This window comes from Oculina patagonica, chromosome 6, assembly GCF_052425735.1.
Source record: "Oculina patagonica isolate OP01 chromosome 6, crgOcupat, whole genome shotgun sequence".
Lineage (NCBI taxonomy): Eukaryota > Metazoa > Cnidaria > Anthozoa > Scleractinia > Oculinidae > Oculina > Oculina patagonica.
This window is the reverse complement of record NC_135763.1, coordinates 11,006,214-11,031,885: the sequence shown is the minus strand read 5'-3', so window position 1 is coordinate 11,031,885 and position 25,672 is coordinate 11,006,214. Positions and strand designations below refer to the sequence as shown.

Sequence of the window (25,672 nt, the reverse complement as noted above, 5' to 3'; positions counted from 1 at the left end):
CGATCAAAAATGTATAAACTACAATATTCAATATTCCCTGCATTTCGTAAGCGTGTCAGCAAAGCCTCCAATCAAACAACAACTTCCTTAGATATTGCTTCGCGTTCGAGAGGAAATATGGGACGTCTGGACTAAAGTTAGTACATTCGTGACTGAGGAGTAGGAAATTTCTTGAATCGTTGCGTCTGACTTCCTTTTTGCATTGATTACTGAGGTGATTGACGCGGAGAAGGACGCGGTGTAAATTTCTTTTGTCCCGAATGATCTGATGTTTTCTGATTGGGTTTCGCGGTAAAAAGAAGGCACGTGGACCACGAAGGGCATTCTAATTGGCTAATTCAATCTTCGCGCCGAAACCAAATGTACTTGAATTCAACTTGTATTGCAGTCTTCACTCAGCCACACGCACCGTAAACAACTTTCTGTCTCAACTCCTTTCGTTTATTATTTTATCCCTCTATTTCTGCCACAATCCTGCGCCTCAACCGTAAGTTATTTTCATCATTTCATCTGGCCTGAAGTCTGAAGATCTCAGTGATTTGTGGTAAGTGAGAATGCGCTTGTACGATGTTTACGTCTTGGCGCCAAAGTTCGCGTTGCGCGCCGTTTACATGCTTTCGTGAAATTTCAGTTTTCCAGGCAACAAGGCAAAACATGTCTTCTATCAATTAAAATGTGACAGTAGCAGGGCTGTGTTTACAATCGAACGCTTTCGTTCTTTCCCCAGCTCCGACCTAGCTAGTAGTTAATTTGGAAGACTCCTTCGATCGCGATCAACAATGGAAAGCCCGCCAACGAAAAAGGCGCTAAATCTTGAAGACAGTGGTTGCGTGGTGGATGGATTGCGAAGCGGCCTCAGCGATGGTGATGTCGAGGACGAAAATTCGATGATGGTACGTTTACTTATGAGCTATACACCGTTTTACGCATTGCGTTTGACGTCCAATTTTAAGATTTTACAGTTGTTTATGTCTCTAGCACGAGGAACGAATACGAGAGCATTCGCACGTGTTCCAAATCAGACAATAAAATCCCCAGCTAAACAATCCACCTCTTAATTTAGCCTAGATATGTTAGCTTGTGAGTTTTTGTAGGCTGTAAGGATCGCTATATTTTTTATACGATTTTTTAACATATTATATTTGTCGATCGTAATATCCATTCATTGAATGAACGTTAATTTATGCATGTGACGTCAGTGTGTGTGGGTCGGCTTCGCTACTGCTTCTACGCAGCCAAGTACTACAGCTAAAACACGTGCTTTACGGATCGAATGTTTATAATTTTGTTCTGGGTTTCGTTGTAAAGCTTCGCGCCGGCAAACATGACATCGGTAAGTATATATTGATAATTTCTGGTATCGGATATTTGCATTTCGACACGAGGATTCTGGAACTAAACTCTAAAGTGGTAACAAAGATGTAGTAGTGATTTGAATTAGAATTCAATGGACGAACACGATCTTTGACCGCCTTAGGATGTTGTTCCATTTTGTCTCTTAGTCCGATTTTCTTTTAATAGCCAACTATGGAAGTTACCTTTGTAGCGAGCTTCCATTTAACCAATTAAGACTATGTGCGTGAAGTTTTACCAAAACCGAGAGAGTTTTGCAATTAAGTATGTTGAGCAGCGCCGTCCTAAAGATTCCAATTTCGTATATTGTGCTTGTTCAAGTATCCGTTTGAAACTCATTTGATTGCAAGTTTCAAGAATGCGGTCTTAAAATTTCAGGACCTAAACACGCCGGTTTTAACAGTTGAAGGACTGGCTTTATCGTTGGTTACGAATGTCGTGATTTTGAAGCCTCTATTTGTCCAACTTCGTAGGATTCACAGATAATTAAATTGCGCAATTTTGTACATGGAAGAATGAGCAGTAAACTGGAATATTTCAGTGAGGTTATATAAAAGAAAGGTCAATTTGACTCCACGTGTACACGGATAACGCGTATCTTTCCACCAGATTTCACCAAAATCAAACAACAAGCCACTATAAACATGTAAAATCTTCGATTTTTTGATGGTGTGTGTTTAGGCGTCCCCGGCTGTTCACGCATGGCTGCACGCAGTTGGGAGCAAAATTATTTTATTGTTTGTAAACTTTGACTCTTCATACCTTGCCTGCGAACACAATCGCCGCTCAGAACGTGTTACTTTTAATGATGGGTTGCTTAGAAATCAAGGGCAGTGTACTTTTCAAGGCGCGCATTTTCACTGCTTTTATCCGAGATAAGTAAGATCTTTGTAGAGGATTCCATGTTTTAAAAACAACCATGAAAATAAACTTGACAGCGTTTGACGAATCAGAAGAACTAGTGAAATGTAAATCATTGAATTCTGACCAGTTCTTATCAGTTTTGTTTTCGAAAATTCATGGCCCGTGTTGTTAGTTGGGTTCAGAAATGGGTGGGTAACAAACTTGTGTGTGTGTGAGAGAGAGGGTTGCAACTTAAATACGAACAATAGCACCTTGTCTACGACCTTCTAGCTGTCAATATTTATTTAAAGAAAATCCTGATCAAATTACCCCTAAGTTGGCTGTAAACTTTTTTCATCCCACGCTTCCTTTTCAGTATTATATTTGTTTGATAATCAGTAATTATCTGTATTCCAACATCATTACAAGGGTGTGGGGTTGATATTTCAACAGGGGGCACAAGTGTCTGATCAGTTATGTTGCCTGATTGTTGTCTGTCATGAATTTTTTTGTAACTGAAAATATCCAACCTCTTCTTAGCCTGCGATAGCAGACAGCTTAATCGGCTTGAGTTTCACCCGCCAAGAAACTCAAGCCGGAAAAGCTGCTGCTCTCGCAGGCTAACCTCTTCGGGTTGGATTAAATTTCTAAACACTATGACAGTTTGTGTACACCTAATTTATTGCAATAACGTTGTCATAGAAAAAAGGCAAATAGGTACACATACACAAAACCACATTTTTGGGTTGTAATAGTTGTAGAAAGTAGTCAGCGCTACAGTGTAATTGTGTTTAACTCTTATATACGCATTGTTGTGTTTATACATGCTGGCAGGTTCTGTGCAACAGTTTGGCAAAGAAAAACTCTAAATAAATGTTGTTTTGTGAGATCTTCTGGTTCAGTCCTCACATCTCTTCTTTGCCTGTGATGCACTAGTGCAATACTGTCTGTGTCTACATCTGATTTTACCTCCCAGTCCTATGCATAGATTAGAACCTTTGATCTGCAGCTGGGGATTCATTCTTTCTGCTAGCAATTAAGCCCCGTTGTAAAGTGTTAAAATATCATTGACAGTTTATTTGCCTTCAGTTGCTAACGTGTGCTTCTTTATCTCCAACTGAAGCTTGATCATTTGGAGATGTCTGGCATGAACGAATCCAAGTCCAGTTTAAAGGACGACAGCCCTGTGCAGGAGAGAAAGGGATTCCATGTCCTTATAGCCAAATGGGAAGAGTCACCAGAAAGGAACAAGTTTCACGAGCTCTGGGAACGACACGGCTTGTCTATCATCCTTGTGTGCTCAACAGTCATCTTGCTAGCTTACAGCATTGCAGCTATTGCTATAAGTGGATTTGACAAGGCAAAATGGCTCTTTGCTATCACCATGTTCCTGTGGTTCTGCATGACGTACATGTTCATTCGTGATCATTGTGGAGCTGAAATCTATCGAGTTGTTCTGAAGCCCATCGTTGATGCGGTAAACAGTCAATGGCGATATTTGAGGTGGTAAGTAGAATGTTCTTTAATTTTTGTCACGCTCACTAAAGTAGACTTGCCTGTTCAAATTCCATATTATCCGTGCCACATCCTGTATTGACTTGTTTGTACATGTAAAAAAAACTTGTTTGTACATGTAGCATTTGGTTTGTTGGCTGCTTTTTTGCCTTCATTTAGTTGAAGGCCTGAGCTGGCTTGTAGAATGATCTTTTTTATTACACCCACTCAAGTTGGCTTGCCTGTTCAAACTCATGTTTTTAGTGCCACATCCTTAGGGACGGACCATTAGAAATAACCAGAGGGGTGACTTTTTCCAAAAAAAAATTCCTGCAAGGGAAACTCGCCCCCTACCCCATAAAAAATGAACGGTCCCTAAATGTCCCTTAATTCAGAGAACAAATCTGAAAAATGAAACAATAATGCTATATAGTAATGATAATTGTTGTGCAAATCTTAGATGCGTTACAAAAAAAAAAAAGTATCTTTGGGCGAAAAAAAAATTTGTGCAAAGCTTGTGCCGAGAAAAAAATTCCTGCAGACAAGTAGGCCTTCAAAAAAAATTCCTGCACCGAAAATTTTTTACTCCTCCCCCCCCCCCCCCCCTCCGGTTATTTCTAATGGTGCGTCTCTTAATTAACTTGTTTGTACTCAAGTACATTTTGTTTTGGTTGCTTGGCTGATTTGTTGCCTTCATTTAGTTGAAGGCCTGAGTCTAACACAGTCATTTTGGTATTTTATGCTATTAGAGTTATCTTTTTGAAAAATAAATTCATCATAAATATAATGTTCTTCAAATAGGCATGAATCTGTTTTGTTACAAAAATATTTGATTCGATTTCATTATTTTCAGGATTCTTCTTGTCGTTGTTTTGGTGGCCCTAGGAGTATTTTTGGGATTGGACACAGCCAAACAACCCGAGCGTTTCATCTCCGTTGCCGGATTGTTTGCCAATATCCTCTTTTGCTGGATTTTCTCCAAACACCGTAGAAAGGTATTACAGGCCAGACAGCTTTATTGTTAAATATTTTCACATTTCTTAATGAAATATAATTGTACTTTCATGGGCCTGATAGGGTTGGAAACTAAAATTTCGGAGCACTCGCCATCCGGGCGAGTGACCTACAAATTGCACTCGCCCAGATCAATTTTCACTCGCCCAGTCTTCTTCCATTAAAAAAGAAAAATTTAGGCCCCCTCCCCCAAAATATACAACTTCAATTTTTAATCACGTTTAAATGATACTCACTGTGCCACTTTGGTGGTCGATCGCAAAACAGACTGCAATCTATTTCTTCAATGAAAAATCGCCAAATATAGACCTTACTCCACAATAAAAACACGAGCACACTTCAAAAGTTGAAACACAGTTTTATTTGATACGTATTTCCAAATTCTTGTTGTTTGCAAGCGAAATTGTACAGGAAAAGAGGCGAGAAATGGCCATCTTGCTGCGTTTCGCGGCTCGGTGGATGAGTCAGTGAATTTTTGACCAGAGGTATTACTTTGTAAAAGTACGTCCGTCATGTTACATGCCCCAAACGGAAGCCATTTTTGTCTGTTTACGAACGCAAACACAGCTTTGTTTGAGATTTCAAAATGTTGGTAAGCTATCGGTTTGTGGACAGTGTAGATTATTTTAAAGTGGGAAGTAAAAGTTTCGCTTATTTTGAATGATATATTCTGGATATGACAATCGTACTCGCCAAACCGGGCGAGTGATCCGTGATTTGTACTCGCCCGACAGTTTTCACACTCGCCTGGGCGAGCGGGCGAGTGCTAATTTCCAACCCTGTTATTTCCTCGAGATGCGTATTTTTGCCTCTGAAATAACAACAATCTGCCAACCCGTTGATTGTTAGTGAAATTAATTTTGTGGGTTCATTGTCTTGTGCAATTTTTTTTTTTATTACAGAAACTCTAGACTAGATATTCGAATTTTTCTGTGGAGGCATGCCCTGAGACCCTGCTAGAAGCTCATGCCTCCTGCACATTGTAGAACTTTTTGAGAACTCTGCGAATAAACATCCCCAATGTTTGTTAACACTGAACGTTCTAATGGGGCTCGCTAACTTGGGGCATTTTTTTAAAAAAAACAAAAATATTATTTTGGTCATTTAGATCCTCAAGAACCCCCTCATCATCCCAAGTTTGCATTAATACGGGTACTTTATTCCAATTTTGTCATTTTAGGTTCAATGGCGGCCTGTCATCTGGGGTCTTGGTTTACAGTTTGTGTTTGGCCTTCTTATTTTACGGACTACAATTGGCTTCCGAGCTTTCAAGGGACTTGGAGATCAGGTGTCGGCATTTCTTGAGTACACCAGCGCAGGAGCATCCTTTGTATTCGGACAAAATTACACAGACCATTTCTTTGCTTTTAAGGTAAAGCTCATTTATACTAGACATTTTTAAACTACAACATATACATTGTGTGTCTGTGTGAATACTGTTTCACTTGAAGATTTTTTTTTTTTTTTTTATTTTTCTTTTTTTCCCCCCCCGCCCCCCCCCCCCCTCCCCCTTTCCCCCCCCCGCGCGCCCCCCCCCACGCAGGTACTTGAAGATTTGATTGAAAGCAATCAAAAACAAAGTTGGCTTAAGCAGCTTTACCCTTAAAAAACATTTTCAGTTTTAAGAAGTAGGACTTTAACAGTATGTTAAAATTCAAACTTTGCTCCGGGGCTTAACAGAATAAACCAAGATAAATGATCTAATCATCCTTTAGCATCTATGTGGACTTTTTGTTTTATTCCCCTGAGCTTCAGAGCTAAGGTATACCATTTTTGTCTGTTGAGAACAACATGTTGCAGTAGTGAATTTGTTTGAAAAAAAGTTCACTTGTTTGATGTGTTTAGTAGACATAGACATAGCTCTAAAGCTCTAGGTGTAATTGAGACACAAGCAGCCCCACTAACTAAGGTGGTGACCCCTTTGACGGGGGGGGGGGAAGGGGGGGGGGGGGGGGGGGGGGGGGTTGGAAAAAAAAAAAAAAAATTTAAAAAAAAAAAAAAAAAAAAAAATTTTTTACAAAAAAAAAAAAAACAAAAAAATTATTTTAAAAAAAAAAAAAAAAAAAAAAAAAAAAAAAAAAAAAAAAAAAAAAAAAAGAAAAAATTAAAAAAAAAAAAAAAAGCCCCCCCCAAAAAAAACAAAAAAACCCCCTGGGTTTAGACTCTTTGAATAAGGTAAAAGGTAAAGTCTGCATATGAGCCTTGTTTCCCTTTTAGGCCGGGGTTTATCACGGTTTCTGTAGCATGAAGCGACTATGAGTATTTCTACTCCCCCCTGGATGGGGGGGGGGTGATTCACCAGTACCCATTTATACACTTGGGTGGAAAGAGGCACTTTTAGGTGTTTGCTCAAGGACACAATGAATTATCAATGAAGTTGACCCTGGCCAGGGCTTGAACCCAGAGCACTTGATCTCCAACCAGGCTTTTAGCCAGGAGGGAGTCCAGGATAGAAAGATAGATAATCTTTATTTAAAAACACGGTGAAATTCATCAGCTACAATACAACAATCTAATTATGAATATATATATCAAGAAAGAGGGGCGCCACTATAAAAAAGTGTTTTTTTTAAAAGTTGGGGGGGGGTAAAAAAAAAAAAAATTTTTTTTTTGGGTCCCTTTGGTTTGTTGGGGGTTTTTTTTTTTTAAAATTTAGAGGATAGATAGTTGGGGGCCAACCCGGGCAGAGACCTGAAAACCATTGTGGCCCTTTGAATTTGCTGCTGGCGAGCTAGATTTTTCCATCCTAGAATGTCAAATAAATCACCAGCATGCCCGTCATAGTTTGCGAAGGTCAAAACATGGGCTGCTTTATTCTGACTGTAGCTTTTGTAGCTTGTTTTGCAAAGTAATCCCACAGTTTCCCCAAAGAGCACTTTTCAGAGAAAATTAATATGAATAACTGTATACAGAGGTTTTTTCAGCAAATTTGGAAATCTTTAAATACCTTTGCACTCAAAATTGCAGAAAAACACCTTGTATGCTCCTCAGGCCCTTTTATGGGGTTTATGGGGACAAAGTCAGGCCTTATTAAAATTTTGGACTCCCACTCTTTAAATCTGGCTAAAAGCCTGCCTTCAATACACCAACCATTAGGCCACCGTGCCTGCCGAATACTAGCATTTAATTGTTTTTTCCTTCTCTTACGTCATCCTGTGCTTGCTTCAACAGGTTCTCCCCATCATCATCTTCTTCAGTTCCGTCATCTCCCTCTGCTACTATGTTGGCATCATGCAGGTGGTAATCAAGAAGATCGCATGGCTCATGCAGATTACTATGAAGACAAGTGGTGTAGAGAGTTTGAATGCTGCTGGTAACATATTCATTGGACAGGTACATGAACTTTCTCAAACTCATTAATAATTCATGTTAAACAAAGAAAACCATAACCGTGAAGGAGGTTTGGATACCTGATCTTAATCTTAGTTTTTTGCAATTTTTTTCTCCGTTTGCGCCATAGTTTTTGTTTCGAATGAGAAGATATATTAAACAGGATAGAAAGTGTTTCATTGGTTATCCAATCACCTCGAATTCCGTCAAAAATACTCCATGTATGCGTATCATTTCAACTCTCTTCTCGGTGTTTGGATATCCCGATGAAAAACTGTCTATTGTGTTTGATATATTACATACAAAATCAGACTATTAGACATAAGCATAACACAGTTTAACATACCTCCGGAAATTTCGCAATCTGATTGGCTACACAGACAACTACTTAGCATTGGTATTAAGCTTTCTGAATTTGAATGGCATTGTGGCTGGCATTGAGGCCAAATAGCATTACACAAAACTGTCAAATGTTTGATTTATACTATCTTGTGATAATGGAAGAGGTAATGTGCTACATGTATTTTTTTTTTATTGCAGCAGACACAAATACACAATACAATAATAATTACTTACATTGCAGTTACCTGCACTACTTACGATACTATTACTAACACTTACCTAACAAGTTCCTTCGCTACTTGTAAAACACTTAGTATACATAAACCACTTTCAATACGAGTACTAGCAGGACTTACATTACAAATACTTACGGCTACTAACTAAATGTCTTATAAGGTTCTTTACACTACTAACAGTACCGACCACACAATAACATCACTTACAAAATGATTATTAAAACTACATGTAATTCATGTTTGCTTGTACAGACTGAGGCTCCACTTATGGTGAGACCATTCCTTGAACATGTGACAATGTCGGAACTTCACGCAATAATGACTGGAGGATTCGCCACCATTGCTGGGAGCGTGTTAGCAGCTTACATTGAGTTTGGTGTGTCGGCTTCTCATCTGTTGAGTGCATCTGTGATGTCTGCACCGGCAGCATTGGCGATATCGAAACTCATGTACCCTGAGACCGAAATTCCAGAGACTTTAAATGAGGGAGACATTAATCTGCCAAAAGGGTGAGACATTTTGCAGATGTCTTGAATACAAGATTGAGGCTACGTTTACACTGGACCGGTCCGTAACCATTCTGAACCGAACTGGACCTGTTAACACGGAACCGTTTGGAACCGATCCAGGTGTTTACACGGGACCGTTCTGGTACCGGTCCGGAATGGATCCATAACTAGACCTGCAAAATAGCAGGTCCAGTTTTGGATCCGTTCCGGACCGGTTCCAGAATGGTCCCATGTAAACAGAAGGTCTATCAGGTCCGAAAATCGGACCGGATCCGTTCCTGACTGGTCCCGTGTAAACATAGCCTGAAATAAAGCTATGGCTTTACTATTCAGTGAACTGTTTATTTTTGCAGTTTGTTAAATGTTTATCCAATTTATTTCAGGGGTGAAACATTTACTGGCACATCTTACACATTTACTGGCTGTACCTTGCTTACAGGGATATCTGTTAGTACATGTACAACTGACTTTGAGAGAGTCATAAAATTTAGCAACACGCACAGTAGAGTTGTTGTTTCTATCCACCATTAACAACCTTAAACCTCTTGGTCTCTCAAGTTAAATCGCCTGGACAAACTGGCACCAGTCATGTTCACTTGTTATCATGCACTAAGGCTTGACCAACCCGCCCCCAATTTTTTTTTTTTTTTTTTTTTTTATTTTTTTTTTTTTTTTTTTCCCCCCCTTTTTTCCCCCCCCCCCCCCTCCCCCCCCCCAAACCCCCCCCCCCCACCCCCCACCAAAACAAACTCAACCCCTTTCCTCCCTTCACTACCTCTTGGCTTTCAAGATGACAATCTCTCAAATTCGTGGTACATTTTTTTTTTTTGTAGCAATGAAAGAAATGTGATAGAAGCAGCTGCCAAAGGTGCCAGTACGGCCATTGCTTTAGTTGCTAACATTGCAGCTAATTTGATTGCATTCCTTGCATTCCTTGCATTTTTCAATGGAGTGTTGTCATGGATTGGGTCCATGGTCGGCCACCCTGAACTCAGTTTTGAGGTACTTGTATACAAATGATGTTTTCTTCTTTTCTAGAAGTAAAAAGATTACATAGCTAGACTAATGGTGTGTAACTACAAGTTTACAGCAAAATCTTTTTTTGTAAAACCTTTAATGTACATAGTTTATAAGTGCTCTATTGACAAAAACCCAGGTCAAACATTAATTTGGTTCTTCTTTCCATGGACAGTTTATTTGCTCGTATGTCCTACGACCTGTTGCGTTCCTTTTGGGATGTGAGTGGAAGGATTGTGATGTTGTAGCAGAACTATTGGGCATTAAGACGTTCTTAAATGAATTTGTGGCATATGCAAAACTGTCTGACTACATCAAAAACAGGGAATTAGCAAATGGCTTGAGGACCATATCGGTAAGTTATACTGTTAGTAACATGTATTAGAACTTGAACACTATCTCGCTTGTTAACTCACATTTAAGTCTTTATATAATGTTGGATATCCTTCACGTGGTTTACATGAGGCTTACAATGTACAGTTATTTGTGATTTGTCTGGATGTGATTTTTTTAAAGAAAAAGACACACAAAGTGGTATTATCAGGGAGAGTTTAATTTTCATGGGCTTGTGTCAGAATTTTGAGTGTTAAATTTTATATTTGAATTTAAATTTTGTGTTTGCAGAGGTTGAGTTGCAAGTTAAAAAATTTTTGGTCCAATTTCTAAGGAAACTATTTTTTACATCCTAAGGTAGAATCTGCACTCATAACCACTATTTAAACTATAGTGCAAACATAAATTTGTATATATGTTACTAAATGTACCTGTGAATAAAAGCTAACCATTCTCAGGCTAATTAGGAGTGCTAATCACATTAACAAAAAAAAAAGATTGCTAATCATGCTAACCAGAGTGCCTATCACACTAACAAGAGTGCTAAAATAGGCAAACCAGAGTGCTAATTGCACTAACGAGAATGCTAATTGCACTAACAAGAGTGCTTAATCACACTAACCAGAAAGCTATTCAGGCTTAATATGGCAACTTGACACTCAAACTCAAAACTCTGACTCAAACTCATGAAATGAACAATCCCGTCAACAGGGTATCCTCACTGTACGTGTTTCAACTAACAACGGCAAAATATTGCACATTTGATAAGTTTCTTTTGTGTCTTGCATTTAAGTATTTAATACAAAATAAACAGCTTTCATTTCTTTTTTGGGATGGACGTGTAACAGGAAAAACGACTGTAAAAATGTATGCACAGGTGACAAATTAAATATGTGAAAAATGGCAAGTTTAAGACATATGGTAGGCCTTAGTTTGCTCCAGTTAGGCAGAGAATGGCGCCTGAGTTAGCTAGGCAGAATAGAGTGCAAGAGTTAGACAGAGAACACTGTCAGAGTGGGGTTTCATTTGTTGCTTTTAGGGTCAGAGTGGTTTTGTTAAAGAGTACTGTGCAAACATGTGAAATTTCTCATCTGTGCATGCACCTAAAGTGTTGTTTTTGCTGAAGCACAAACATCCCGAATAAAAGAAAGCAAAGTGAAGTAAACCGTACAGAATGCATTAATAATTGTTTTCGTCCAGTTAGCCTTGGAATTACAGCATATGTTTAAACACATTGTTTAGCATTACATTCTGGGGAATGTTTTTAAGAAAGTCACCTCTGTTTTGGTAAAATAACATGTAATTTGGGATTATAAATTATTGCATGATGGTTTTGCTACCATAAAGCCAAATAATACAGTATTTGTTAGTTGTCATTGCTTGAACAGGTTCCTGTACTTACAAACCAGTGTTTGCATGTTAACGCAACTGTCACCATAGTCTGAACAAAGAAGAAAAGGATGGCAGTTTTAAACTCCTGCTCGAAGTTGGCAAATGCGTGCTTAACAGCATTCTCTCCTGATCTTATCTGTTCCATGTAAACACTTGCATGCTAAATTCTTAAACTTTACCTTCACACGACTACTGATTTCTCTGTTTGATAACTAAATATTCCATTTGTAACACAGCTACAGCTCTAAATATTTCTGCTGTTCACTTTTCTCAAGTCTTACCATCTAACTACATGTATAAGATCAACTAATAAAATCTCTAAATTAATGCTAGGGTCTAAATGTTTCATAATGCTCCCTGTTTACTGAATATTTGTACTTTTGACATCGACTTTAATCATGTCTAACTAAACCTTCCAAGTCATAGAGCTTGAACATCTAAACAAAAGACTAAAAAGGTTCATTGACGATAATCTCTATTTCACCTCTAACATGGTTCTTAATACTAACATTCATTTCAAATCATGACAACTTTAACTTCTACACATCTAAAGGTCTGAGGAAAAATATCTATTTCATCTGCGACATTATTGCTTGACTTTTAAACATGTTTATTATAATACTGGAGTTTTTACTTGTAACACTTAACATTCTTTTCAAATCAAAGAGAAGTTTTTGTCTAACTTTAAAAGACCAAACTTTATAAGTATTGTTAAGTTTTTATGCTTTCATATCTAACATGTCAAGTAACCATTATGTTAACATTCAAATTGTAAAAAAGTACTCTTTAACAGCTACAAATTAAATTAAATTTCACCTTTTTCATAAATTTACGTTAACTTAAAATGCAGATTACTGCATAGATTTAAAAGAATGTTACCCATCTACCGGTTACAAGTCTCTTTATGCTTCATGATACATTTCACACAATAATACATGTAGCTTTAATTTTCAAAGTTATAATACTGAATGTTCTAAATAATTTTCTATAGTTCATGTGTAACAAGATTATAAATAACTTCTCTAGCAATACCTCACCTACATTGTAACAGATTCTAAATACTTAAACATAACATTCATGATAAAAGCTTTACCATAATTTTGTAAGAAAAACATATTTGATCTGATTACACCTGTATTCCCTCTAACATATTTGATCTAAATTTTAAAAGAATATGAATTCTTTAAATTCTAAATACTGACAGATCTAGAGAACTTTATTATCTGGACTGGATATAATATAATAAATTTGCTCCATATGTAATAATTTCACCTCCAGCTTATTTAACCATTGTATTCATGATATTTTTAGTACTGTGTTCAATGTTAAACTAACTAATGTCAGGGTGAACTTGAAGTAACTCCCTTTCCGTAATATTATAACAGTCTCTGTAACCTGAGCTATGCACAATTGTTGTGATACTGTTCTAGGGTAACATGTTAATTTGTGAAATATTAAAGTAAGTAAGTAAATTAATTGATAAATGCATGAGTCAGTAAACAGAATATATTAAATAATAAGTAGATATGTAAATCTAGAATAAACGTATGAATGAATCCTTTAATTATGTTTCAAACAAGGAATATTAAACCAATTTAAAGACTGGAAAATGTAATTGGTTAATAACACAAAGTAATACCGGCATAAGAGGAAAAATTTTAAAATAAGAATAAATTAGTAAATAGATAAATTGTTAAATAAGTAGGTAAAAAGATGAATATTAAATAAACAAATATTAAATAAATAAACCTTTATTATGTAACAATCACAATTAATATTACTGTAAATCATAATCATTCTGAAAAGACATTTCTGTAACGGACCATTTAGGACCTGATATGATACTGCTTAAAAGTTAATTTTACAACCATGTTTTTATGTATTGTATAGTTCTTATTAGATAATGTTCTAACGATATTGCTGTTAAATAATTTTAACTTTCGTTTGAGTTTCTGAGAATGTATTTATCTTTTGCAACATAACATCTTGAACACTCAAAACGTACAACTCTAGTTTACTTTTTCATACAGGTAATATTAAATCTGCACTATTCAGCGTCAAGCTAATATCATTGAGATTAACTGTTCCTCAAATATAATTGTCATTAATCTATAGTACATTAATGTGCATGGTACATAAATAATTTTTATATCCTAACATAACTAATATGCCTGTGCTGGGGAATTAAATAAAAGATATGTGTGTATAACTGTATGGTGCTCTACTTTGCTTCCTCTGACTTGTATTTCACTAAAAAACCTTCAATTCTATTTCATTTTCTAAGCTCTTTTTCCAGGTCAAACAAATCCTGCTTAACAGTTGAGGTTCCTTTTTTTAACGTCAAGTGCATAAAAATTTTAAATGTGTTAGGGTGGTGATTGATTTACCCACAATTAATGTAAACTTATGGCATTTGTATTACATTTTGTAACAAACTCTAACCTACAAAACACCAATTAAATTTTAAGTTGATGTGAACTTTTAACCTCATTGACGAGCATAGCATTATTTATGTTTAACCTAAAAATATGAAAGTTACTATAATGCATGTAGCAGCTTTTTGTGCTTTTCAGTTTGTTTGTTATTACTGATAACATTTCTTAGCATCTTCGTAAGTAAACCATAGACATAACCACGGAAGAACACTTATACCAAACAGTGAAAAAATAACACGCAATAGCCATGCTTTTAAGTATAGGATACCAAAAGTATCTAAGGACGTTTTTAAGTTTTCTTTTTTTCCTAGATCAATAACAGAGTGGAACTTTCTGCCCGCTGACTTAGTGAATTGCAAGTCATTTTTTTTTTTTTAAAATTAATGGGGGGAGGTGTGTAAAAAAAAAAAAAAAATTTTTAAAAAAAAAAAATTATTTTTTTTTTTTTTTTTTGTTTTTTTTTTTTTTTTTTTTTTTTTTATTTATTAATATTTTTTTTTTTTTTTTTTTTTTTTTTATTGTTGTTGTGGTTTTTTAAAAAATTTTATCAAATAAAAAAATTTAGATGGAGGAGAATTAAAAAAAAATAAAATTGGAATAATTGTGCCAGCTAAAATGTCGGTGTTCATTCATTGCCCTTAAAAGACAATTAACAATAAACTCATTGCATTCAACCTTTGTATCTGACATGTGTAACAACCATAATTATAACCTTGACTGTTTTCTACGACTTAAAATTTCACACTGTTGTCTACTGAAATGATATGATCACTTAATGTATGCCGTGTCTACTTTTCATTGCTTACATTTCTGAAAATGCCATTGGTTTGGTCTGAATTCCTTGTTTCCATGTCATTCAAAAATAAAGATTGCATGTATCTTAATATAGTTTGCACTGTTCGTTATATTAATGTATGTTTCAGTGGTCTTAATGAAGTTTTCTTTCGTTTTATATTTTCACTAATTTGCACTCCTGTTTATATTGTTTTTTTACCAATCTTTATACAGATTTTACTTGTTTTTTTATAGTTTCATGAATCTTAATATAGTTTGCAATTGTTTTAATATACCGGTAGTTTGTAATCGTATCAATGTAGTTTGCACTCGTCTTTATATTGTTTTTATCAATTTTAATATAGTTTGCACTCGTTTTAATGTAAGTTTGTTATCGTCTTAGTCTAGTTTGCACTCGTCTTTATATTGTTTTTATCAATATTAATATAATTTGCAATTGTTTTAATATAATTTGTAATCTTATCAATGTAGTTTGCACTCGTCTTTATATTGTTTTATCAATCTTAATATAGAATGCACTCGTCTTAATGTAAGTTTGTAATCGTCTTAATATAGTATGCACTCGTCTTCATATATAGTTTGCACTTGCCTTTATATAGTTATATAGTTTACACATTCTTTGCACTTAATGTTCAATAGTGGTTCAGAGTTTCTTTAATTCCGTTTTCATCATTCTATGACCGTTCATCTCACTCTCATCTTGATAACCTGAATGTCTTAACTGTCTAAAGGCGGACCTTCTTGCCACACTTTCTGTCATTCTCTGATTTTTCAACTACGAATACATCTTTCACTGTACTCATCGTTTTTTGTACCAATTTTCTATGTTCCATTTCCTCATTCTTTCAAGTAACATGTACCTCACTTCACAGTACTCTTTGCTCTCTACCTAAATTTTCTAACAGATTCGCTCAGAGATCATAACCACATATGCATTATGTGGGTTTGCCAACTTCAGCTCGATCGGCATTCAAATTGGAGGCATGTCTCCTCTCGCGCCATCAAGAAGACAAGACATGGCTACTGTTGCATTACGTGCACTGGTTGCAGGTACAATTGCCTGCTTCATGACAGCTTGCATCGCAGGTGAGATGTGTAACGTGCATGCTCTTTTATTTTATCCATCAGATACGTTCTGAAATTATAACAACATATGCCCTTTGCGGGTTTGCCAATATGGCTTCCGTGGGAGTTCAGCTTGGTGGTCTTGGTCCCATGGCCCCCAGCCGAATCCCTGATATGTCTCGGGTGGCTGTCAGGGCCCTTATTGCTGGGACTGTAGCATGTTTTATGACTGCTTGTGTGGCAGGTAAGGTGTATAAGCAATAGTTATACAGTCAACTCTCGTTATAGCGGACACGCTTGGGGCGTTGTTTTGTGTCTGTTATAGCGAGAGTCCGTAACAGCGGGAGTCATTTCCAGTCAAACCTCTTTTGCCGGGTATCTGAATTTTGTCCGCAAAAAGTGTCCGCAAGGCGAGAGTTGACTTTACAATATTGCGATACGTAGCGCAGTGCTTAGAATTATTACACGACTAAGGCAGTCCGAGGGCCAATAACTTAATCAGCCAATCAGACTACTTTATTTCCGGTCCCGCGAGGGCCGATATTTTCCAAGTATCAGACCGGGGTTTGTCCCGGATGATCCCGCGCTAATTCCAGCACGATTTAGCGCAAGATTTTTGCTAGATTTTTCTTTGCAAGATTTTTTCGAAGTTTTTATTGCTTTGAAAATGAAATGACCTTAAACACAGAAATAATTATAACTCCTTTATAATTAGCGCGCGTAAAAGTTTTGCCGCACATTGTTTTCCACGACATCTACCGGGTAGTAATTTTCACTACACAAATGCTCTTTAAAGAAAGTTTCCAGTCGTGTAATAAATCTCTTATTAACCAAGCTTGCTCGGGACCGTACTGGGGGATTATTGGCCATCGGTCTTTTTTGTACGGACCTCGCTGCGCTCGATCCGTACTGTCTAGACCTCGGGCCAATATTCGCCCAGTACGGCCCTCGCGCGTGGTTAATAAGATATATATATCACCCAAGTCTAGTGATCACCATGTAACGAGCGTACAGTAGAATCCTGCCTTATCGTAAGCTCGTTATTACGGCCACTTCTTTTGACATGTGAAAAAGGTTTGACAGTCATTTTCTTGAAGAGGAACTCTGATATAATGAAGAGCCGAGCGACAGCGAAAGTGTGTACGATACAGTGAGAGTTGGGGGACTAAACAAAACCTCGTGGGAAAAGACCTAAATTTTCGCCACAGCCTATTACTATAGCCCCTTCCGGCAGCATTTAAATGATCTGTTGACACAAAAATTACAGTATTGTACAAATGGACTATAAAAGGACGAAAGAATTCACCTCTGTGATTTTGCATACTGCACAACTTGAGTAGTTTCGGTGATAACATTTATTAGTAGATTTTTATGTACAATTGCTATATTAGAGCACTGAAACTGTTAACAAGCGTCATTGGCTGCTGATGGCTAGGACGAAATGGATTGCAACTTGTAAAATTAAGGCTAATCTTTTCAAGTTGTTTCCGCGCGTCTTCCAAAAAAGGGGTTGGAAGGGGGAGGCCGGGGCCCGGGGAAAAAGGGACCGGGAAAAAGAAAAAAGAAAAAGAAAAAAATTCCCAAATTTAGAAAAAAGAAAAAAAAATTAAAAAAAAAAATTGGGAAAAGAAAAAAAAAAAATACCTGGTTAAGACCCTAAAAAATCTGTGTTTATAGCCGAAGTTTGATTTCTATCCGCAAATCAAGTTTAGTTATTTTAAGATAATGTTTCTCATGGGTTAAGTTTTCTACCACTTATTTCAGATCAGTTTAGTCCAAAAATCTGCGAAATCTTAGTGACATAACTCCTTTAATAAATAAATGCGTTTTCCTGATCGGGAGTAACATGGTTTGTTGTTTTTATTTTCCCACTAGGTGTTCTCTATGACGAGTCTCTGTACGACGCTGTGATAGATGTGCCCAAAGGAAATAGCACTGGCTGAATATAAATGTTTCTGTACAGCGGCGTTAGTGTAAATAGCAGAGTAAATAGCATACACAAGGGAGGGGAGAAAGAGTAGAATAACTTCACTGAATTATGTTCCTATTACTTGTGAGCCGTTTAAACGATTGAAGTTCCAGGACTTCAAAGAGTGATTATGATGTAGTATAAGACAATTCATAAGATAACTAAAAGTAAGGAAGTCATTCCAGAGAGGAAATGTCTTCATGCGAAACAAAATCTTCAACTAACCTAATATCCAGGCTAACTCATTTCATGGGAGACTAACTAAGTTCAACATTAGCATATGTATTTTTATTAATCGTTTTTAGGACATTTTCTAGGGACCTTTTTTGATGCAACAGTGCATCCGAGTGTTGTGTGCTGTATACAGCATAAGAAACGAAAGTAATGCAACGTGCCAGTATAACCTGTATATCGCTTAGCGTTGTGCATGACAGTCCAACATCCAATCAAAAGTGGCATTATATTTCGCATAATTTTATAAATTGAACTATACTCGATCCTTGATCTGGAAAACTGCCACATGCGGTGATACATTTTAGTTTTTTTTTTTTTTGTTTTATTTTATCGTGAGTGTAATTAAGAAGTAGCCATGTGCATTACTGCACTCCTATAGTTTGAGCTGAAATCAGTCGGGGGAACAAGTGCCAGTTGATGGCGACATCACTTCTCCGAGAAGTGACTGAGCCCGCAGTTTCCGTCCCAGAAGTTGCTAAGCAACATGACGTATTTGTACGCGCGATTGCTTTTGGAATACTCGTGAGCGCTCGAGCTAGTTTTTGATTGGATGAAATAATTCAGAACTTTTCGAGTGCTTCAACAAAGATTTGCCAAAACTGGCTCTTATTCCCCCGACTGAAATTGTTGCAGCATTATTCTAACATCTTTGCACAAACACTGTCCCACTGTTAGTGGAAACCCAATGCTTCTCTGTAGTAAATGTGAATTTTATTTGAAATAAAATTATTTAAGGGAAATCCGTGTAAATACAGTATGAGTAACTACAACTGGAATAGTAGAGAACTGAAAAACAACCTATACAAGTCGGCGTTTGGTGAGACATTTTTTTTAAAGATTCTTTGACGAAAGATTTTAATTTTTGGGGGAAAAAGACTGAAGGGGAATAGGATCAATAAAACAATGAACAAGACAGTTTAATTAAAAACTCCCGGGAAATCAGATTTTTATAAAAACGAGACTTAATATTTTTCATTGACGACAAAAAGGGGCAAATTATTTTTTCCTTATTAAAAGTAGCAGTTCATCGAAATTATCGCGTCCAGGTAAGTTTTCTTTTCGTAATTACAGATTTAATAACATGCTTTCGAGAGTAACGTCTATTATACTGGACTTTGAAATATTCCATATATCTGGTCAATAATTTGTTTTGAATAAAAAGTGTTTTAAACTTGCGTTTACTTTGTTTTTTTTTGTGTGTGTGTGTGTGTGTGATTGTTAAGAATAAACCGAAACAATCAGGCCCCAACTCCCGATGTTCGCGTTAGTGAAGGTAGCTTGGAAGTCGACTTACCTTTGTTTACTACAGTCGAACCTCTCCAATCGGACTCCCTATTACGGACAGTTCACTCAGTCCCGGCCAAATCCAGCGGTGTCCATCAACCCCCCGTACAAGATTCTTGTAAAATATAAAAAAAAAAAAAAGCAGAGACGCAAGAATCTTCAATTTTCACCCTGTTCCAGGCTCTCGGTAGTTGGGGTAGAGCGAAAACGCGGGTGAGCGCCTTCTTTCCCTCGTTTTTCCACTCGCTCGCTCGCCGCGTTTTTCACTTTTCCCTTCAACTACCGAGAGTCTGGAACAGGCTAAATGCCCCACGGTGCAGTGGCAACTGTGAAGTACTATTTCAAAAACGAATGCGAGGGTTTTATCAGGTTTCCAAACGCGAGAAAACTATTGAAACCACGAGGCCGCAGGCCGAGTGGTTTTATTGTTTTCGAGCGTTTGGAAACCTGGTGAAACCCGAAGCACGAGTTTTTGAAATTACTTCTCCAACAAAGAAAATTAGATAATTTTTCTATGTAATTAGCAGTGCCTATTCGAAAAATTTTTTTCTTGTGGCCCCCCCCGGCCCCCCCTTTTTCCCCCTACTTCTTTTCACCTCCTTTTTTTTTTTTTCCCAAATTACCCCCTTTTTTTTTTGGGGGGTTTTCTTTCCCCCCCCCCCCCCCCTCCCCCTTTTTTTTTCCCCTGGCCCACTAGGCACTAGCAAGGGTGTTTGCAGGCTATGTGTGATTGGTCCACTGTATCGTTGGTGGACCTGTGTAGTTGGTGCACTGTGGACGTACTATGCGGTAGACGTCTTTTTAGGTTGGGGTGGGAGTACTGTGCGGTGGTTGTGCTGTAATAGGGAACGTTAAAAATTCTTGCTCGCAGCCGAGTGGTAATCCAGTTTAATTACAGAGGCCAAATTTCCCGGGGAGACTCCCTTATGAAACAGACAGGGATGCGCGTCGGCAATTTTGAATTAAACCCTTAAAGAAGACCAACCTGGGTGTGGCTCAAGCTTTTTTGAACCCTAAAAGATACCAACATGCTAAAAATGTTATACTTCGATATTTCTTCGCGAACAACCCTAAACAAGTCCTTGACGGCTACAAATATTGCCGTTTTGTTCGGGACACCCTAAGTCCGAATGCTAAATTTTCTAAATTGTATGGCCTTTCCATCTTCGTGGGAAACGATCTTAGTACCGATATGACCAGTCTCGCCAAATGCAAGCCCAAGACACAACCGGTTGGCGTTTGAACTTCTTGTCCTCACGAAATTATTAAAGTCGCTTTTTGATTGACTGTTTGACAACTATAACCGAGTCGTTAACCAAGATGAAGTGACCGATATACTTTACCAGGGATTCTGTTGTTGAATTATTTAGTTGGTGGCTGGTTGGTATCATTTTCGAGAAGAGCTTCTACTTTTTTTTCAAGAAAAACGGGTCCCCCATGTTTTTCTGATCCCGGAAAAAAAAGGTGGACCCAGCTGTTCTCGGACCCCGTCTGCACTTAATACAATGATTAACGGCTCGGTTTAGGAAACCTTTTTTATTCATTTATGTCATTACATCAGAGTAGTCCTCACGCTTGTCGAAGTTTACCCATTGTCCTTACATCGAATGCGTCGGGGGGGGGGCCCTAAAAATAGGGGGGGGCCGCCGCGAGGGGTATATTTTGAGAGAGAAAAAAAAAGAAAATAAAAAAAAAAGAGAAAAAAAAAAGAAAAAAAAAAAAAAAAAAAAAATATTTTTATAAATATTATAAAAAAAATTTTAAACAGAAAAAACTTGTGTATGTATTTTCTTTATTTTTTAAGAGATAAAAAAAAAAAAAAAAAAAAAAACACAATTTTATAAAAGAGATATGATAGATAGAAAAAAAAAAGGAACTTTTTAAAAAAAAAAAAAAAAAAAAAAAATATTTTTTAAAAAAAAAAAAAAAAAAAAAAAAAAAAACCCCCCCCCCCAAAAAAAATTTTAAAAACCCCCCCCCCCCGGGGAATGCGTGCGTATACAAACAACGACATTCCACGTCCAAATATTCCATTATGTCCAAATAGCATCTGTAACATTTTTAACGATCATAATTCCACGTATAACCTGAGACAATCAGATTTTTCTACTCCTAGATACAACACTGTTACTTATGGAAAGCACTCTTTGCGTTATGTGGGACCCAAACTATGGGGAAAACTTTCTACGGCTGACAGATCAGCCAAGACTCTGCAGGCTTTCACAAACCGTATTCGCAAAAAAGATATAACTCCCTTAATGGACAGCGGCTGTAAGGGATGCATCCTATGCTGTACTTAGTGCCTCTCAAGTCAAAACATTATTATAAGATTTTAACATTTTTTACACCATAGATTATTATAACATTTTTATATGACTTATATATATTTTTATTGTATTTATATTTAGTATTAGTGTAGCTTTTAGTTTTTAGCAGTGTCCCCTAATTAGTATGGTTTTATTTTCCAGGCTATAAGGCTTTGACACTTAAATAAAGTTTCTTATCTTATCTTTTTTTACGAAAATCTTCCTATGTTTTTCTTTCCAAACGAAGAAAGAAAACAAAATCGTTATTTTCCGGCCTAGGTCAGTCCGTACAGAAAAAAAAATGTGCCCTCGGTCTTACTTGAGGACAGTCTCGTAGCTTTGATCTTTGGAAGCTTGACGAGAGTTTCGTTGCAGGATCGATGTTTAAACAACAACAAAAAAATGGTAGAGGAGTTGTTGACCTACTCTTTTGAAAGTTAGAAATGCGCAACTCAATCGGAAGCCCGGAAGACTCATGGTAAGAGGTTGTCTTGAGTACGGCGACGAAAATAAATATACCAGACATATTCAAGAAGAGGGTCTGAATGGGGGTCGGTCCACATTCGGCAGTCAGTTAAAATTTTATTACTTTGCCGGTTGTCAGTTATATTTTTCGCTCTTTGTCGCTAGTCGGTAAACCCCATTCAGACCCTCCAAGAAGTATGAGACGTACTTTTTTCTACTTTGCGTACCTCCAGGCCGGGACTTAACATATATGTATACTGCAAGAAATGAAATTTAATTGCTTCATTTGTAGATTTCCAAATAAACTGGCTCAGCAAACGACAAAAATATCCAGTTGCTTTGTTTAGTTACATTTATTCATCACCCATTACTACAAGTCTATTTTAAATAAGTATTCCCTTAACAAGAATCCCTTCTTCATTTTTCATCTTTTTGATAGCGGGACACTGAAATCTGAAAGTTAAAAAAGCAAAAGCACAAAAATTAAAAGAATCAGTGTACATGAAGGTTGTGGCCGGGGCCCGGTTTATTGTAATTGGTCTGTACTACGAGCATGGCTCGGTCCAGATTCTCCCATGAAATCTGCCGCTCGGTTAAAAAGAACTAATTGCAAAAACAAGCCCTGCAAATCTTTGTACAAAACCTCGAGGTACCGATTGATTTGTTATAAAAAAAGAACGTGTTTTTCACAAATTGGTTGAACAAGTGAACTCATACGAAGCTACTTACTGCAGTTTACTTCTCGGTTTATCGACGTCCCCAGCCTCCACCACCACCACCATATCCACCGCCACCACCTGGGCGGCCACCACCACCATATCCACCGCCACCACCTGGACGGCCACCACCACCACCATATCCACCGCCACCACCTGGACGGCCACCACCACCATATCCACCGCCACCACCTGGACGGCCACCACCACCACCACCATATCCACCGCCACCACCTGGACGGCCACCACCACCACCTCCATATCCACCGCCGCCACCTGGACGGCCACCACCACCACCACCATATCCACCGCCACCACCTGGACGGCCACCACCACCACCACCATATCCACCGCCACCACCTGGACGGCCACCACCACCACCGTATCCACCGCCACCACCTGGACGGCCACCACCTCCACCATATCCACCGCCACCACCACCATATCCACCACCACCACCAGGACGGCCACCACCACCACCGTATCCACCACCACCACCACCATATCCACCACCACCCTCTTGACCTGAAAAAGATAACAAAATATACAGAAAACATAAGTCACGTTATTCACTGTCAGTGCAGCTTGGAAAATTAATAGCATTTATAATTAGTATTAAGCGACTAGGAGTATTTCTACTTTCATGGCTAGTCCATGACTGGGGTACCCCAGCATTAAATTCGCTGGTACCCATACACCTGCACTTTAAGAGTAGATTGTCTTGCTCAAGGACACAACTCAATGACACTAGCCGGGGCTAGAAACCAAACAGCTCGAGCCAAAATCCAGGGAACTATCCATAAGGCCTCCGCGCATTCTCAAAATAGCACCCCAATCTTTTTCATTATCTACTCCAAAGTGCACGTAGTATTTAATGGTTTTTGTATTGATTTTTTTTGTCTTGCAGTGTGAATCAGGAAACATCGAACACAAATATATTTTGGATATAAAAAATATTGCAGAAAACCATCAAATGACAGCTCAAACTGCAGGAAATATAAAAACAAATGGACAGCGATAGGGCCAATAATATGGGAATAATTTGTTAGCTATTTTCTCTGTTTTCTCTTTCAATTACCCTGAAATAGACCTGAACATAGATTTTTAACCAAACTTCGCCTACTGGTTTATTACTTTAAGGGAACTTAAATTTTGAAATTAAAAAAGGGGGGTCACCATATTCGTTTAGGAGCAGGAAGACCTTGTATTTTCCATATAATTCCTTTATAAATCCTCTGCGAGTACTGGCAAAGTACACAGTTTTAGCGATAATTTAGTCTTCAAACATAGGAATTGATCTGTTTTCATTTTACATAAAGAATGTGAGACATGTGATCGCTACACTCAGAATATGAGAAAAATTGATAGATCACCATACTCGTTTACTAAAAAGCGACAATTTACTCGCAGACTAAGCCGCATAGAAAAAAGCCGCCATTTTGTTCACGTGCGCGCGCTAATTACGCGGTTTGTAAAAGGAGAAGCTCGACAGGGAAAGCGAGCATGGTGACCCCTCTTTTTATTACATAATTTTAAAGGAAAAAACGACTTCCCCGATTTTCAAAATATTCTTATTGAATCTTTTGTAAGATCCGTGTTTACGTGTTTCAGTGGAAGTATATAGCTGCTTCAATAGCCCTTTCATTTTATTTCCATGACTTTTGCTTTTTTCGGCAATATTTTGACGTTTTACTGTAACATTGTTGTGTCACTAAAGGAAGATATTCATATTCTACTTCTATCAACAAATTCTGTATGACATGAGCGCCTTTTACCGGCTTGGTTTTTTAATATTGCTTTTATAAACTAGCAAAGTTCTTATAAACCTGATAGCTCTAGAGCACAAAAACAAACATGGTGACCCCTTCTTTTTATTGCATTTATTTGATGTACTAGTTGTTATTAACAACTGTGCAAAGGTTTAAAAGATTATGATTTCAAATTCTTTTTCAATGGAATGACCTTAAAAAATTTAAAATCAGAAAACTTCAACAAGGTTGCACTACGGTAAGTAGACAAGACTCTTATTTGCTTTGTTGCGCCATAATTAGAATAAATACAAAATAAAGTCACATATGAAACATATTAACCTCCGCCGCCTCCGCCGCTTCCTCCGCATTCGCCGCAGGTCTTCGGGCATTTTGCTGAGGAAGAAAAAAATCAGTGATCAGTTTATAGCAACCGACTTCTAGTAACCGAGGAACACGCAGTGATGCGCGAAACTGGATAGCAGTTGTATATAGTCGATAGTGAATTTTATTTATCCACCCTTCAGTCAAACCCCTTCTCCCGGGGGGGCCCCCCTCCGTCTCGTGTCCGCACGCCAGCATAATGTCTCGTTTAGGGCTAAACAGGAAAAATATACAAATATAATCTATGGTTAGTGTCTATGGTATCTTTTTGGGGTCGGCTCGCCCTTGTTCTCTTTGGGTCTCTGCCGACGGCTCCCGTCCGTTTCTTGGGTCCCTCCCCCGGGTGGCTGCTCGAGCAGTTCCTATTGTCAGCGTGGATAATGTCGGGCGTGGGGAGTGGTCAGCGAG

At 37.7% G+C, this 25,672-nt stretch overlaps 2 protein-coding genes and 1 pseudogene across 6 annotated transcripts in view; 2 read left to right on the top strand and 1 right to left on the bottom strand.

The window, feature by feature from the left end:
• Positions 1-115: 115 nt before the first annotated feature.
• Positions 116-19,536, top strand: LOC144658681 (solute carrier family 28 member 3-like). 4 transcript variants are annotated; one of them, XM_078519148.1, is made up of 11 exons: positions 116-544; positions 728-893; positions 3,320-3,702; positions 4,544-4,685; positions 5,885-6,076; positions 7,876-8,037; positions 8,865-9,121; positions 9,955-10,123; positions 10,314-10,493; positions 16,222-16,402; positions 18,034-19,536. In XM_078519148.1, the coding sequence occupies exons 2-11, from the start codon at positions 780-782 to the stop codon at positions 18,099-18,101; spliced, it is 1,848 nt and encodes a 615-aa protein (XP_078375274.1). In that variant the 5' UTR covers positions 116-544; positions 728-779; the 3' UTR covers positions 18,102-19,536. The 4 variants fall into 4 exon arrangements, with proteins under 4 accessions (XP_078375274.1, XP_078375273.1, XP_078375272.1 ...); XM_078519147.1 differs by lacking the exon at positions 16,222-16,402 and adding an exon at positions 15,999-16,179 and having other exon boundaries at positions 181-541; XM_078519146.1 differs by lacking the exon at positions 16,222-16,402 and adding an exon at positions 15,999-16,179 and having other exon boundaries at positions 183-544.
• The window catches only part of LOC144658675 (uncharacterized), a 131,867-nt gene continuing 108,629 nt past the window's right edge, over positions 2,435-25,672 (top strand). The window contains exon 1 of the mRNA XM_078519138.1: positions 2,435-2,440. The gene's annotated coding sequence lies outside the window, so the exon portion shown is untranslated. The remainder of the gene's footprint in view (positions 2,441-25,672) is intronic.
• LOC144658671 (uncharacterized) overlaps positions 22,746-25,672 on the bottom strand; it is a 23,612-nt pseudogene continuing 20,685 nt past the window's right edge. Inside the window, exons 17-20 of the transcript XR_013571758.1 lie at positions 25,223-25,276; positions 23,532-23,657; positions 23,146-23,213; positions 22,746-22,869 (exon numbers count right to left, since the gene is read on the bottom strand). The product of XR_013571758.1 is annotated as an uncharacterized LOC144658671 (transcript). The remainder of the gene's footprint in view (positions 22,870-23,145; positions 23,214-23,531; positions 23,658-25,222; positions 25,277-25,672) is intronic.

Coding starts and splice junctions, on each gene's coding strand:
- LOC144658681 (XM_078519148.1), top strand. CDS start 780: ATGGAAAGCCCGCCAACGAAAAAGGCGCTAAATCTTGAAGACAGTGGT. Junction 894..3,319: donor AGGACGAAAATTCGATGATG/GTACGTTTACTT, acceptor CTCCAACTGAAG/CTTGATCATTTGGAGATGTC. Junction 4,686..5,884: donor TCTCCAAACACCGTAGAAAG/GTATTACAGGCC, acceptor TTGTCATTTTAG/GTTCAATGGCGGCCTGTCAT.